The sequence below is a fragment of the Sinocyclocheilus anshuiensis genome, unplaced genomic scaffold (assembly GCF_001515605.1).
Source record: "Sinocyclocheilus anshuiensis isolate Anshui unplaced genomic scaffold, SAMN03320099.WGS_v1.1 scaffold2749, whole genome shotgun sequence".
NCBI lineage: Eukaryota > Metazoa > Chordata > Actinopteri > Cypriniformes > Cyprinidae > Sinocyclocheilus > Sinocyclocheilus anshuiensis.
Genome location: NW_015554047.1, coordinates 129,945 through 146,314, shown reverse-complemented (window position 1 = coordinate 146,314; position 16,370 = coordinate 129,945). Strand labels below are relative to the sequence as shown.

Genomic DNA, 16,370 nt, shown 5'->3' with positions numbered 1-16,370 from the left:
AATGATTTTTTGGCATAACAGAATAATCGATAAGTTTGACCCATACAATGTATTGTTGGCTATTCCTACAAATATACCCCAGCGACTTAACACTGCTTTTGTGCTGCAGGGACACATGTGTAAGACAAGTTCATACAAGATGTAGTTGCAGTTCATGCATCTTTTCTACAAAGATATTTAACAAGTGATTAGTTAAAAATGTACATCATGTTGACAACTTCATGTGTGCTGCACTCGGAATAGTTTTCTAGAGGGTTACTTGTTACTTGAATCATGTTGTAGTTACATTTTCAAGTTGACTAGTTAAAAATCGTAAAAAAAATCGGGAATCAGTCAAACGTTCTGAAAAAATGTAATTTAAATTTTTCATTTAATTTGCCATATCACCCAGCCCTACACAGAAGAAACGCCATCACAACCCAGCAGCTTGGCAGTTAAAAATGTACATCATGTTGACAACTTCATGTGTGCTGCACTCGGAATAGTTTTCTAGAGGGTTACTTGTTACTTGAATCATGTTGTAGTTACATTTTCAAGTTGACTAGTTAAAAATCGTAAAAAAAAATCGGGAATCAGTCAAACGTTCTGAAAAAATGTAATTTAAATTTTTCATTTAATTTGGCATATCACCCAGCCTTACACAGAAGAAACGCCATCACAACCCAGCAGCTTGGCAGGGTTTGTTTTTATCAATGCGGAAATGCAATTTCATTTTATAAATGTCTTTCTGCCAAGACAATAGTGCAAGCATGCATTATGAAAGAAGCCATGTTGATTTCAAGCCTGCAAACGGCAAATGAAATAAGAAATGCACTTGCACTCACATCCACCCTGAAGTCCTCCAGACGCTTGAACTTGCTTAAATGCTCCTGCAGCTTGGGGTCAATCTCCATGTTCTTTGTTTTAGAGTATTTCAGAAAGGCCCAAAACTTCTCGAGTCCGTACAGCTGGCCTGTCAGGGTACATGAAGCACAATTAAACAAGAGCTCCGATAACTAGACGTCATTATTTCAGTAGGGGTGGGAATCTTTCGGTACCTCATGATTCAATTCATATCGATTCTTGGGTCACGATTCGATTATAAATCGATTAATGGTTTTTCAATTTTAAATCACGATTTCATCAAATATTTTGTGCAAAGCTTTGTTCATAACAGAAATATTGGGTTAGCAGGCAAATGTAACATCGCGACATCGTTCGATACATTTAAAGCCATACACGGCTTTGTGTTCTGTTATGCCGGTTGGTCACAAAATTCCACGACTTTAATAATATTTATGGTTTCTCTTCCCAAATAATTCTAATTTTTTATTGTCGTTCACTTTTAATCGCGGTTTTCTCGTCTCTTACTGTGATCAACATCCAGAGGGAAATGAAAGATTTCGTGGCCGTGAATTAAGAATTAGTTCCTATGACTTATTTCGTTCCCTCATTTTAGTTAAATCATGGGGTTTCTAGGGAACAAATGAATGAAACATGGACAGTGGCCACAAATTAATAAGTTGTAGGAATCAATTATATACAGGCTATATATATATATATATATATCTGTCCTGCTCATGTCCACAGCTCTGTCAAAGCGCAGAGCCCAATATGAAACCCTAAATCTGGGGAAATTATAATTAAACATGATTTAGTTACTACATTTCAATACAAAATAACTTTGTGTTGTTTCTGTTTTAATGTACTTTTAAAGTTTGGATCACATTAGAAGCGTAATTTTTGCCAAAGATCCAGCCCCATCGCGTCACTCACAGCCGCTCGCTTCTAATTTTTTTTTGCTTAATCGACCATCAATAGCTTTAATTGATTGCATCTCTTATCGACAATTAATCGATCGTCGATTAATCGTTGACATCCCTAGTTTCCAATTAACTTCCTAATAAAACAAATATTTTACACTTCCCATTAGGAAGGGAAAGGGAATAAATACGAGATGGGAGGAAAAAATATATTTCAATGGTTTCTCTCACAATTATATCATTGGGTAATTATACTGTATATAAACTGTGGGCATCAGGGAGCCGTTATTAATATGTGGGGATTGAAATCGTTTTGAATGCATGCTCGCTTTTTACTTTCCCTTTCGAGATTCGCGATCACACATACTCTATACTACGAAGCGACAGTACTTACCACACATTTAAGAAGATTAGGTGTTTGTCAGCGGTGCTCAGGATCTGCAAATCATTCGCCGGCGTCCTCAGTCATCTCTCTTTACTGTTTATGCGTCAAGTCAACTTTATATACTGTAATGTAACAGGCTACCGCTAGCAAGCGGCTAACTATGTCTCTTTAGTGGCTCCGTAGAACGCACTGTTCGTTTTTGAATATAGATTCACTATTCAGACACGTCCCTACTTCCCATAAAAGATCAAGAATTAATATCATATTTTTCCAAACACTTGCCCTCACTGAAAATGGGTCAGGATGTGTTTGTTTTTCCTCCTCCATTGCTGATGCTCTTTTGTTCCGACAACATCATGTTGTTATTATTATTATTATTATTATTATATTAACTACAAAATAGATTTTTTTTAAATTTGTGAATCAAAGCGAATCACTAGAAGACTGAATCGATTTTTTCCCCACCCCTATATTTCAGAGACAGACCTGCTTCGTAGTCTTTAATGGTCTCCTCTTGAAAATCTTTAAATATGTCCGGCCTGAACTTCCTCTCAAGTCCATAGCTGTAAAACCTGAAGAGACACTCCAGACCGTACCTGAGGAACACGAGACAGCCCATCAGTTCATAACACTCAATCTCTGCTGTCCATAACTTATTAAAAACAAAAGAGCCATGCATATTACTAATCAAAAATTAAGTTTTGATATATTTACGGTAGGAAAGTTACAAAATATCTTCATGGAACATGATCTTTACTTAATATCCTAATGATTTTTGGCATAAAATAAAAATGTATAATTTTGACCCATACAATGTATTGTTGGCTATTGCTACAAATATACCCCAGCGACTTAAGACTGCTTTTGTGCTGCAGGGACACGTGTAAGACAAGTTCATACAAGATGTAGTTGCAGTTCATGCATCTTTTCTACAAAGATATTTAACAAGTGATTAGTTAAAAATGTACATCATGTTGACAACTTCATGTGTGCTGCACTCGGAATAGTTTTCTAGAGGGTTACTTGTTACTTGAATCATGTTGTAGTTACATTTTCAAGTTGACTAGTTAAAAATCGTAAAAAAAATCGGGAATCAGTCAAACGTTCTGAAAAAATGTAATTTAAATTTTTCATTTAATTTGCCATATCACCCAGCCCTACACAGAAGAAACGCCATCACAACCCAGCAGCTTGGCAGGGTTTGTTTTTATCAATGCGGAAATGCAATTTCATTTTATAAATGTCTTTCTGCCAAGACAATAGTGCAAGCATGCATTATGAAAGAAGCCATGTTGATTTCAAGCCTGCAAACGGCAAATGAAATAAGAAATGCACTTGCACTCACATCCACCCTGAAGTCCTCCAGACGCTTGAACTTGCTTAAATGCTCCTGCAGCTTGGGGTCAATCTCCATGTTCTTTGTTTTAGAGTATTTCAGAAAGGCCCAAAACTTCTCGAGTCCGTACAGCTGGCCTGTCAGGGTACATGAAGCACAATTAAACAAGAGCTCCGATAACTAGACGTCATTATTTCAGTAGGGGTGAGAATCTTTCGGTACCTCATGATTCAATTCATATCGATTCTTGGGTCACGATTCGATTATAAATCGATTAATGGTTTTTCAATTTTAAATCACGATTTCATCAAATATTTTGTGCAAAGCTTTGTTCATAACAGAAATATTGGGTTAGCAGGCAAATGTAACATCGCGACATCGTTCGATACATTTAAAGCCATACACGGCTTTGTGTTCTGTTATGCCGGTTGGTCACAAAATTCCACGACTTTAATAATATTTATGGTTTCTCTTCCCAAATAATTCTAATTTTTTATTGTCGTTCACTTTTAATCGCGGTTTTCTCGTCTCTTACTGTGATCAACATCCAGAGGGAAATGAAAGATTTCGTGGCCGTGAATTAAGAATTAGTTCCTATGACTTATTTCGTTCCCTCATTTTAGTTAAATCATGGGGTTTCTAGGGAACAAATGAATGAAACATGGACAGTGGCCACAAATTAATAAGTTGTAGGAATCAATTATATACAGGCTATATATATATATATATATATCTGTCCTGCTCATGTCCACAGCTCTGTCAAAGCGCAGAGCCCAATATGAAACCCTAAATCTGGGGAAATTATAATTAAACATGATTTAGTTACTACATTTCAATACAAAATAACTTTGTGTTGTTTCTGTTTTAATGTACTTTTAAAGTTTGGATCACATTAGAAGCGTAATTTTTGCCAAAGATCCAGCCCCATCGCGTCACTCACAGCCGCTCGCTTCTAATTTTTTTTTGCTTAATCGACCATCAATAGCTTTAATTTATTGCATCTCTTATCGACAATTAATCGATCGTCGATTAATCGTTGACATCCCTAGTTTCCAATTAACTTCCTAATAAAACAAATATTTTACACTTCCCATTAGGAAGGGAAAGGGAATAAATACGAGATGGGAGGAAAAAATATATTTCAATGGTTTCTCTCACAATTATATCATTGGGTAATTATACTGTATATAAACTGTGGGCATCAGGGAGCCGTTATTAATATGTGGGGATTGAAATCGTTTTGAATGCATGCTCGCTTTTTACTTTCCCTTTCGAGATTCGCGATCACACATACTCTATACTACGAAGCGACAGTACTTACCACACATTTAAGAAGATTAGGTGTTTGTCAGCGGTGCTCAGGATCTGCAAATCATTCGCCGGCGTCCTCAGTCATCTCTCTTTACTGTTTATGCGTCAAGTCAACTTTATATACTGTAATGTAACAGGCTACCGCTAGCAAGCGGCTAACTATGTCTCTTTAGTGGCTCCGTAGAACGCACTGTTCGTTTTTGAATATAGATTCACTATTCAGACACGTCCCTACTTCCCATAAAAGATCAAGAATTAATATCATATTTTTCCAAACACTTGCCCTCACTGAAAATGGGTCAGGATGTGTTTGTTTTTCCTCCTCCATTGCTGATGCTCTTTTGTTCCGACAACATCATGTTGTTATTATTATTATTATTATTATTATATTAACTACAAAATAGATTTTTTTTAAATTTGTGAATCAAAGCGAATCACTAGAAGACTGAATCGATTTTTTCCCCACCCCTATATTTCAGAGACAGACCTGCTTCGTAGTCTTTAATGGTCTCCTCTTGAAAATCTTTAAATATGTCCGGCCTGAACTTCCTCTCAAGTCCATAGCTGTAAAACCTGAAGAGACACTCCAGACCGTACCTGAGGAACACGAGACAGCCCATCAGTTCATAACACTCAATCTCTGCTGTCCATAACTTATTAAAAACAAAAGACCACATTAATAATGCAATTCATGCCGACTATGACTGTCAAAAATGGTGGTAGGCAGAATTAAAAAAATAAAAATTCCAGCTTTTGATTATAAAAACAAAAATCAACACAGTGTTTGACTACAGCACAAAGTTGTGATTAAAATAGTTTTCCATGAACTGCTCCTTGTAAACAGAAGTGTCGATTTCAATGGAAATTCAACTGCAACATGATCTTAAAAATCTTAAAATGTGACACGTGCTGGCAAAATGAGTGTGAAAAAAAGTAGATTTTGGTCGAATTTCTCGTTTTCACAAAAAGGAGTTCATTAAGCCCTCGTCTAGCGATCCCAATGCTCCAAATAGTAATTAAACACATAAAATTATCTTTATTAGTACGTTTTCTGAGAGGAGTACCTTTTTCTCGGCTAGCTTCTTACTGATATACGAATCGATCACAAAGACGCTTCCAACAGCGCACGATCCCGATAAATATACCTGTATACACAGAATTAAGTAGGCTATTCACGCAAACACGATCTGTTGTCTTAAGAGAACGTTTGGGGAACTGCTGGGAAAACATCTGATGTGTCGCATTATATTAGATCCATTACAGTAGGACTTACTATAACGGCCGTCAATCAAACAATAAAAGAAACGTTTGCTGGTCTCGATTGAACTGCTTTTGTAGTTTTAATAATCAATTTATTTGTAATGAACACACTGATTTTTACATTTGAATTTGTTTTTCTTAATTGAATGGTTTTGTATAGATGTCAAATGAAAAAAGTAATGCACTAGGCCTATTTGTTTCATATTTATACTTATTCTACTGTTGTTGTTTTTTTTGCATCTGTTCTTATTTTTAATAACAAAGATAAAATAAAAAATGGCTATATTGTGATTATTAATAAAGTAATTAATATTAAGATAAGAAGTGGAGGAAACGATGCAATGTTGCAGGTGATTTTGCTTTGTAACCTTCAGAAAACTTTAACTCGATTTTTCTCAGAAGTTACTTTGCTGACTTCGTCAACTTCAAACGTTTATAGCGCAGTCATTTTTCATCCGATTCCAACGAATCATACATCATTTTAAAGGTATTTTAACGGAGAATGTGAAAATTAAAATAGCTCATTTTTGAAAATTTGCTCATTGGGACTCATTCTGCCAGCACAGGTCACATATGTGAGCCTGCAGCACAAAAGCAGTGTTAAGTCGCTGGGGTAGTAAAAAACGCATACATTTCTGTCACAATATTCTATCACAAAATAACCACCAAATATGGAATCTTGAGACTCACAGACCTTTCTACCTACAGTACGTGTTTTGTCAAGATTAGAAAAAGTTTTGATTATAAAATATTGTATTTAATTTTGTAATATGACACTTGGTACCGCCCACTAGGGGGGAGGGGCCTGATTAAAGGATTTAACGCAACATCCGATTTCAAAACTATTTTCACGGGATGATTTTTGAGCGTTTAGGCTTTCAAATGATATGTCATTTAGGATGGTTACCAAAATATGTAATAGGGAAAAAAAAAATAATAATAATAAAATATATATAAAATAAAAAAAAATAAATAAAAAAAAAAGTGCACCGAACCAGTTAACAGGTTAAATATTGGATAAATTAAATGTATGACTTCAGCAATTTTGACTGAATTTGTTTCTCAAATTTTTGATCTAGGAGTTAAATACTTGAAATTAGTTTAGTAATTACCCATCGCTGCGGTGCCTTCAGACGGACTCGCATTCGAGCTGCAGAGGAAAGACAACATCCGTGATCAGCACTGAAGGGAAAAAACACAATTGTAGGAGTCGGCTATCCATCTATAATTGTTTTTATTCTTCTTCTTTTATTATACCATCACTGCAGAATAAACACAGATGTGAAAATGCACGAAATCTGAACTTAAACGTATGTAGTTCATGAACGCTTTGGAATACAGATCTAAGGTCGGTCCCTTTTTAAAGAGGACAATTGGCAGATTATTGCTCAATTTTGCTGAAAATGTACTTTACCCATTTTTTTATATAAAAATATTTTACAAAATAGTTTGGAATCTAAAATTGCTTTATATTCAAAGCCATACTGTATGTTTAACTAAGCTATGTTCCTATGTAATTTGAAGTTGATATCTCAAAAACTGAGGTTCCTGTGAGATTAAGCGTTACACCAAAAACAGCCACCTGGTCACACAAAGACTCCAATTAATTTTTTTAATGTATTTCCTTGTAAAAAACGCATACATTTCTGTCACAATATTCTATCACAAAATAACCACCAAATATGGAATCTTGAGACTCACAGACCTTTCTACCTACAGTATGTGTTTTGTCAAGATTAGAAAAAGTTTTGATTATAAAATATTGTATTTAATTTTGTAATATGACACTTGGTACCGCCCACTAGGGGGGAGGGGCCTGATTAAAGGATTTAACGCAACATCCGATTTCAAAACTATTTTCACGGGATGATTTTTGAGCGTTTAGGCTTTCAAATGATATGTCATTTAGGATGGTTACCAAAATATGTAATAGGGAAAAAAAAAATAATAATAATAAAATATATATAAAATAAAAAAAAATAAATAAAAAAAAAAGTGCACCGAACCAGTTAACAGGTTAAATATTGGATAAATTAAATGTATGACTTCAGCAATTTTGACTGAATTTGTTTCTCAAATTTTTGATCTAGGAGTTAAATACTTGAAATTAGTTTAGCATCACATACATTTCTTATCCATTTTTAATGGATGAGATGAAACTGATTCAATAGTCCGTTTGTGCTATTCTGAAGACTTTATTATTCTCAGATGAAGTCTCTATCTATAATTGTTTTTATTCTTCTTCTTTTATTATACCATCACTGCAGAATAAACACAGATGTGAAAATGCACGAAATCTGAACTTAAACGTATGTAGTTCATGAACGCTTTGGAATACAGATCTAAGGTCGGTCCCTTTTTAAAGAGGACAATTGGCAGATTATTGCTCAATTTTGCTGAAAATGTACTTTACCCATTTTTTTATATAAAAATATTTTACAAAATAGTTTGGAATCTAAAATTGCTTTATATTCAAAGCCATACTGTATGTTTAACTAAGCTATGTTCCTAATTTGAAGTTGATATCTCAAAAACTGAGGTTCCTGTGAGATTAAGCGTTACACCAAAAACAGCCACCTGGTCACACAAAGACTCCAATTAATTTTTTTAATGTATTTCCTTGTAAAAAACGCATACATTTCTGTCACAATATTCTATCACAAAATAACCACCAAATATGGAATCTTGAGACTCACAGACCTTTCTACCTACAGTACGTGTTTTGTCAAGATTAGAAAAAGTTTTGATTATAAAATATTGTATTTAATTTTGTAATATGACACTTGGTACCGCCCACTAGGGGGGAGGGGCCTGATTAAAGGATTTAACGCAACATCCGATTTCAAAACTATTTTCACGGGATGATTTTTGAGCGTTTAGGCTTTCAAATGATATGTCATTTAGGATGGTTACCAAAATATGTAATAGGGAAAAAAAAAATAATAATAATAAAATATATATAAAATAAAAAAAAATAAATAAAAAAAAAAGTGCACCGAACCAGTTAACAGGTTAAATATTGGATAAATTAAATGTATGACTTCAGCAATTTTGACTGAATTTGTTTCTCAAATTTTTGATCTAGGAGTTAAATACTTGAAATTAGTTTAGCATCACATACATTTCTTATCCATTTTTAATGGATGAGATGAAACCGATTCAATAGTCCGTTTGTGCTATTCTGAAGACTTTATTATTCTCAGATGAAGTCTCTTATCAGGTGAATGGACATGAGGTCCGTGTGTTTGCTGACCTGACGGAGGCGGTGCGTGAGCGGTGCTCTCTGGAGTCCATCACCCAGCCCACGTGACACTCCATGGGCGGATTGGAACTGTGCCGCGTCTTTCGCTTGCGAGGCGTCTGAAAGAAAAGGTCAATAACTGATAGGGCTGCGACGATAAATCGATGCATGATCGATTCATGGATAAATTCTGAGATTTTCCGAATGCATTGATTATGAGCTTAGACTTTAACAGCAGATGGCGCTCTACTCTAGTTTTTAACCGCACACTCAAATGCTCATGAAGAAGAGCGCTTGTGCGTTCGGCTGAGTCTGTAATTTCACCTCGGCTCAGAATGCTTTTATGATGCCAGATTAATATAAACACAGCCCACTGTGAACACCCTTTTAACTCGCTTTAAACTTTTCGAAGTTTATGAATGATTATTTTAGGTTCAAGTGTGTGTAAGGATATGGAAACGAGCAAAGTACGGCGGTTTCTAAAGCATGCAGCGCCATCTGCTGTTCAAAACTATAAGCTCAGAATCGACTCGAGAAAGATTCGCCATGCATTCGGAAAATCTCAGAATCTCGATTCGCGATGCGATGCTTTATTTCCCCAGCCCTAATAACTGACAGGACCGCACTGTTTGCAGCCTGTAAGAGCGGATACGTACTTTGGCGTCCAGCGGCCGTCCATCCTTCACCACGGGGTAGAAGCGGGGTGTCTGCGTGGGGTCCCTGAGCCGCGGGGTGCGGGGCGTGCGAGGCGTGCGGTAGCTGGGAGAGTCAGGCACGGCCGTCGGAAGAGAGCGGGCGATAGCTGACGGCTCAGGCGCTCCGAACAGTTTGTTGGCCAAGGCTTCTGTGGGGACTACGAGAGAGAAAACATTCACGTCTTTAAACCTTCAGAACAAATCAAGTGAGACAGCATGGTTTTGATGATTGTAACACCGTGTCCTAACCACACACGAAGCTGCGACACGCGATAAAAGGTATCTTTTTCCATGTTAATCAAAGTTCTTGTCCTAAATGAGACCCTGGAGCACAAAACCAGTCATAAGGGTAAATTTCTTGAAATTGAGAATAAATAAGCTTTCCATTGATGTATGGTTTGTTAGGATAGGACAATATTTGTGAAAACCTGGAATCTGAGGGTGCAAAAAAATCAAAATACTGAGAAAATCGCCTTTAAAGTTGTCCATATGACGTTCTTAGCAATGCATATTACTAATCAAAAATTAAGTTTTGATATATTTACGGTAGGAAATTTACAAAATATCTTCAAGGAACATGATCTTTACTTAATATCCTAATGATTTTTGGCATAAAAGAGAAATGTATAATTTTGACCCATACAATGTATTGTTGGCTATTGCTACAAATATACCCCAGCGACCTAAGACTGCTTTTGTGCTCCAGGGTCACAAATAGCTGCGACACACAAAATTTCTATTTTAAAAATGGTTTCTATTTCTGCGACGTCACGGCTGGAACAACAACATACAAACTATATGACAGTGATAGTCTAATGCGAGTTTAAATATAATTTTGTGTGACCTTATAGTCATGATACTGAAAGCAACAATAGAGTTTACCTCAAATCATGAAAATAAATTAAAGCAAATATACACATTAAAACTGTGAACACACACAAAGTTCTTTTCCAAGTGCAGCACATGTGAAGTTCTTAACATGCTGTAAATGCAAACAAAATCACTTGTTAAATATCTTTGCAGAAAAGATGCATGAAATATGAAGGCAAATATTGTATCCTATGTGTTCATAAATAATGCAAAATAAGAAAAATGCAAATGTTTCCTAACCAATGTCAGTTTTAAAAAAACTTCATATGGCCGTTTTTGCGAAATTGACGCGTTTCCATTAGGCGTATTTTCAATTCGCAATTTCAATTTGCGCAATTTGAAGGGTAATGGAAACGCGCCTACTGTCAGTGTAACAGCAGCAGCAGCGATTATTAACAGTAAATGAAACAGCAGCAGCGTTCAGTCTGTCAGCATCATGCAAACATCAAATATCAAGACATACAGTAGCAGTTCTGCACAAGTTTTTGTCTAAAAACGCGGTGCTCAAGTCAAAGAAGTTCAGCTTGTGTCTCATAAGCTTGCGTTTTTCTCACATTTATCATTCTGTGTGAATATCAGCGCTCCATCATTTATTCAAAACATCTCTTCCTTCAATAAGAAAAACAATAAAATCCTGTTGAAGTGTTAAAATGGCCCAGGCCGAGTGTAAGTGTGTTTGTGGGTCAGACTCACTCTGCTGGGGTCGGGGGGGTCCGGGAGGAACCTCCTGGTTGGGGTCGACGGGAGGTTCAGGGGTCAGACAGTCGAACTGCTCTCGGCTGATCAGGTGCACCTTCCTGAAGTTCTCCACTTCTTGCTGTTGTTACAATATACGGAGATGCAAACAGGTGAAGGGGAAAAAAGGTGAGAACATTGCGCGGATCGGGGGCATGCTCCACACGGGATTTCTTTTGACGATTTTTGCTTTACATGCTCATTGGTAGTTATATTAAGGTATTTTTTTTTATATTTGTTCATTACATTATATGTCCAAAATATTTTTTTTTACAAAAAGAATAAAACAAAATCTTGTTGCAACATTTGACAAAAATCAAGATTCCCATGTTCTAAAAGATGAAGTGCTATGTCTATTTAAGACAATATTGGCTGATTAGACAGCAATGCTGAACTAAAATGCAAAAATGTTTGCCCTCTCTCTCTTCACTGTTCCCACATCTCAGACCCTAATACATAAAACAGACATAGCTTTTGAAGTAAAGTTTTGAAGACTACAATACAAACTGAATTAAAAAAAAGTTATGACTAGTCTTAAAGAAATTAGATTACTAACACCCCCCCTTTCTCATTGGATCCAAGCAAATCTCATAGGTGATCTATTTTGATCTCAAAAAAGTTAGTTGTCACTGAAAGGTGAGGAGTTTGCATCTATGAATAAGGCAGAGTTACAAGATTTCCAAGCACTTGTCATTAAGAACCTCATACACATGCAGCAGGACAATATAAGAAGCAAAACCAATATTAAAGCTCTAATGGCACAACATAATTTCAAAGCTCTAATCGATACACATCTTGCTCGTACCTGTGAGCCGGAGCGAGCCATGACCCCCAGAGCTGTTGCTCAAACAGCGGATAACTGAAGCTAACGCTATCTGGCTTTTCTAGCACAGCTGGCCTTACCGCACACGGCACGTGAATGGCACAAAGAGCGCGACACAAAAGACCACAACAAACGCTCTGGTGCAAGACCTTTCTGTGCCGCCCGTCCAGAAACACGGCGCTAAAGAACACGCTCTCAGCGGCCGCGAGGAGAACAGAAGAGTGCGAGAATGGACACACACCCAGAATCTGACAGAATAAAACTCAAAGTGAGTTGTCACTGAAAAGTGAGGAGTTTGCATCTATGAATAAGGCAGAGTTACAAGATTTCCAAGCACTTGTCATTAAGAACCTCATACACATGCAGCAGGACAATATAAGAAGCAAAACCAATATTAAAGCTCTAATGGCACAACATAATTTCAAAGCTCTAATCGATACACATCTTGCTCGTACCTGTGAGCCGGAGCGAGCCATGACCCCCAGAGCTGTTGCTCAAACAGCGGATAACTGAAGCTAACGCTATCTGGCTTTTCTAGCACCGCTGGCCTTACCGCACACGGCACGTGAATGGCACAAAGAGCGCGACACAAAAGACCACAACAAACGCTCTGGTGCAAGACCTTTCTGTGCCGCCCGTCCAGAAACATGGCGCTAAAGAACAGGCCGCGAGGAGAACAGAAGAGCGCGAGAATGGACACACACCCAGAATCTGACAGAATAAAACTCAGACAAAACACAGAGAGCAGTCAGTGATGTACATCAGTCTAATGACAGATCACTCACATCTGCAGAGAATGGGCTGATTTCTGCTACTGCTGTGCTTTTCATGATATTTTAAAGTAGTATTGTTGTATTTTTAATAATTTTACCGTTTTGTTCTTGGCTATGCTTTCTCACACTACCTAGTATTAGTAATGCTTTTAGTGCACTACAGCAGGACATCTGTTATTAGGAGCACTTGTGCTTTAAAATTTAAAAAATTATATCTTTATGATCAATAAATTAACCTTCCCATTACGAGGCAATATTTGACACAAAGTGATTCTCAATAGTTTTTTTTTTACCTTGGTAAAGGCATTTTTTCCTAACCTTATTAAATCTTATGTCAAATGCGTTAATATTTATAAACTTTTTCAAAATTATTAAAACAATCAGAATAAGTAACCAATCAAACTAAATCAGTATCAACAAAATTAATCTTTGCACTACAGAGGTGGCACAGAAGAACACAAAAGTGGCATTTAGGTATACTTACAGACTGTTTAATGAGGCTCAGAGGTGGCAAAAAAGAAAAAAAAAAAAAAAAAAGAACAACATAAAAGTGCTATTTAGGTATATTTACAGACTGTTTAACGAGGTTTAGAGGTGGCATGAATGCATTTAAATTCATAATGTTATGAGGTTAAAGTTTTAAATATGAAGTTGAATAAAGAAATATGTAATGATTCAAATAACTGAAATTATATTTTAAAAATGAAACCAAAACCGACAGAAGGTGGCGCAAGTCACTGTCTTTTTCACTGAATCATTCATTCAATCGATTTATTCAAACTGCTGATTCAGAAGTGCTTTTCTCACTGGATTCATTCATAAATGAAACAACACTGTGACTTCGGAACTATTTTCGTTAACGAAATAGATTTTAGGATCCCTGTTGTCTGATTTTACTCCAAGTCACTTAATATGGACTTCTTGTTTATTGAACTGCTGTCATAAAATCAGTATCCCATTTACAAACTAACTTTATAATCATTAAAAAGCTATCACTCATCTCGGTTCATCTCGATCTCACAAACTTCCCTTATAATCAATGAAGCTCTACACTGCAAGTTGAATCTATTATTTACTAGGGATGCGCCGATCCGATATTCATATCGGGTATCGGCTCCGATAGTGCCATTTTTCTCGGATCGGGTATCGGTCAGAGAGAGCCGATCCAAATCCGATATTTTTTTTTTTTCGATTGTGCGATTTATTCTGTGCTACTTCTGAAGCCATACGATAGCATAATGTGAGCTACATATGAATATTTAAGTCCTTACATTTTTTTCATATTTGTTTATTTTATTTTTCTTTATAATGAAGTAGTCTGTATCTAGTAGATTGTGACACAGACAGAGATATATAAATTCTACATTTATTTAAATGAGGGAAAAAAACTTCACTGGTATCGGATCGGAATCGGCCAATACCGAACCCTAGGTATCGGAATCGGAGGCAAAAAAGGCGGATCGGAGCATCCCTATTATTTACATTGCGTCTACACTTTGTTTGTTATAATGACAGGATTCATGAGTTTGCATTCAACACGGAACAAATCTCCGGAATTTTAAGCAGTGAGTGGATTCTGACTTAAACTCCTATAATTGGCTGCTGCGTTCAAGAAATCAACAGATATGGCTGTGATTGGCTACTTTGCTCAATGCTGCAAAAACACGCTGTAAACCGAAACCTGTGCTGCGCTCCAGATCTCAAACACTAATACACTCTGGTGCTAGGCTAGGGGTGTGCGATATTGACAAAAATTAATGTCTTGATATTTTCTAGGAGTTTATCGATAATGATAATTAGACAATTAGAGATAATTAGAGTCAAATTCTTACATTTAATCAGTAAATTAGAATAATAAGACATTTGGGCTGTTACTAGGGCTGCACGATTAATCGAATTTAAATCACAAAGGCGATAAATCGCGATTAGACAGAAGCTGTGATTGTCGTGCGTATCTTTCAGTGAAGCACGGTTCTGTGATCAGCAGTAAATCAACATCCGAAGGCCAGAGAAACTCCAAATACGCCCCGCAGAAGAAACCCAGGAAAACCCTATAGCGCTAGCTGAATAAACAGAAGATTTAACTGCTTTCATTGATTCAACGTGACTAATAAACACACGACTATGACAATATATAGTTCTTATTATAATTTTCATTACAATAAAGTATATAATAATGCAATGCTAATCGACAGAGCCTTTATCACTGCTTAGAATACTATGAAACATTGCGTGCCTTAATTATTCTGTTTAAGAAGCCACATCAACTGACAGAAGGATTTTAAAAACATGTTATTAAATTTCGTATTTTCACCAGCTTTCAGATGGCGCAGCATTTACTACACAGAGCTGTAGTTCACTGAGAAGCTACGCAAACAGCTGTCATTATTGTAAATGATTTCTTCGATTTCATTATCGCGCAATTATATTGTCTGCGATTATGAATGCGATATTACGTAGCTTGTCAGTGAACTACGGCTCTGTGTAGTAAATGCTGCTCCATCTGAAAGCAGGTGATGGAGATTTACTGCTGATCACAGAACCGCTTTACTGACAAGATGCACATGAATATCGCATTCGATTAATCGTACAGCCCTAGCTGTTACCAAGCAAATTAAATCAGTATCAACAAAATTCATCTTTGCACTGAAGAGGAAACACAGGAGCTACATCTGAAGTGGCATTTAGATGCATTTACACACGGTTTAGTGCAAGACATGAATGCATTTAACCTGCAATTACAATTACATAAATAATGTTTTGATATATTAAAGGGGTCATATGATGCGATTTCAAGTTTTCCTTTCTCTTTGGAGTGTTACAAGCTGATTGTGCATAGATAAGATCCCTGAAGTTGCAAAGACTAAAGTCTCAAATCCAAAGAGATATTCTTTATCAAAGTTAAGACTCTGCCACGCCCCCCTAAAACGGCTCGTTCTAACACGCCCCCACATATCTACCTCACTATGTGGAAATATTAGCATAATGCTGCCCAAATGTGCACGCAAAGAAAGAAGGCGTGGGAGAGAGAGAGAGAGAGAGAGATCACAGTGGAGTCAGCTGTCTTAACCGTGGCTTGTGTACTTCAAATACATACCAGCTTCATCACTGTGTCTATCACGCGACTCCGTTTCCCTTTCGGGCTCTGTCTTTACATTTATTTTGAAAGCTGAAGCAATTATGGTAAGGGGCGTTAAAT

At 36.6% G+C, this 16,370-nt stretch overlaps 1 protein-coding gene across 1 annotated transcript in view; it reads right to left on the bottom strand.

Moving 5' to 3' along the window:
- Nucleotides 1-16,370, bottom strand: part of LOC107668436 (la-related protein 1-like) — a 34,678-nt gene that overhangs the window by 2,926 nt on the left and 15,382 nt on the right. The window contains exons 12-19 of the mRNA XM_016460301.1: nt 11,534-11,657; nt 9,932-10,128; nt 9,288-9,394; nt 7,139-7,184; nt 5,262-5,427; nt 3,473-3,600; nt 2,614-2,779; nt 825-952 (exon numbers count right to left, since the gene is read on the bottom strand). Of these exons, the coding sequence (XP_016315787.1) occupies nt 825-952; nt 2,614-2,779; nt 3,473-3,600; nt 5,262-5,427; nt 7,139-7,184; nt 9,288-9,394; nt 9,932-10,128; nt 11,534-11,657 (1,062 nt within the window). The remainder of the gene's footprint in view (nt 1-824; nt 953-2,613; nt 2,780-3,472; nt 3,601-5,261; nt 5,428-7,138; nt 7,185-9,287; nt 9,395-9,931; nt 10,129-11,533; nt 11,658-16,370) is intronic.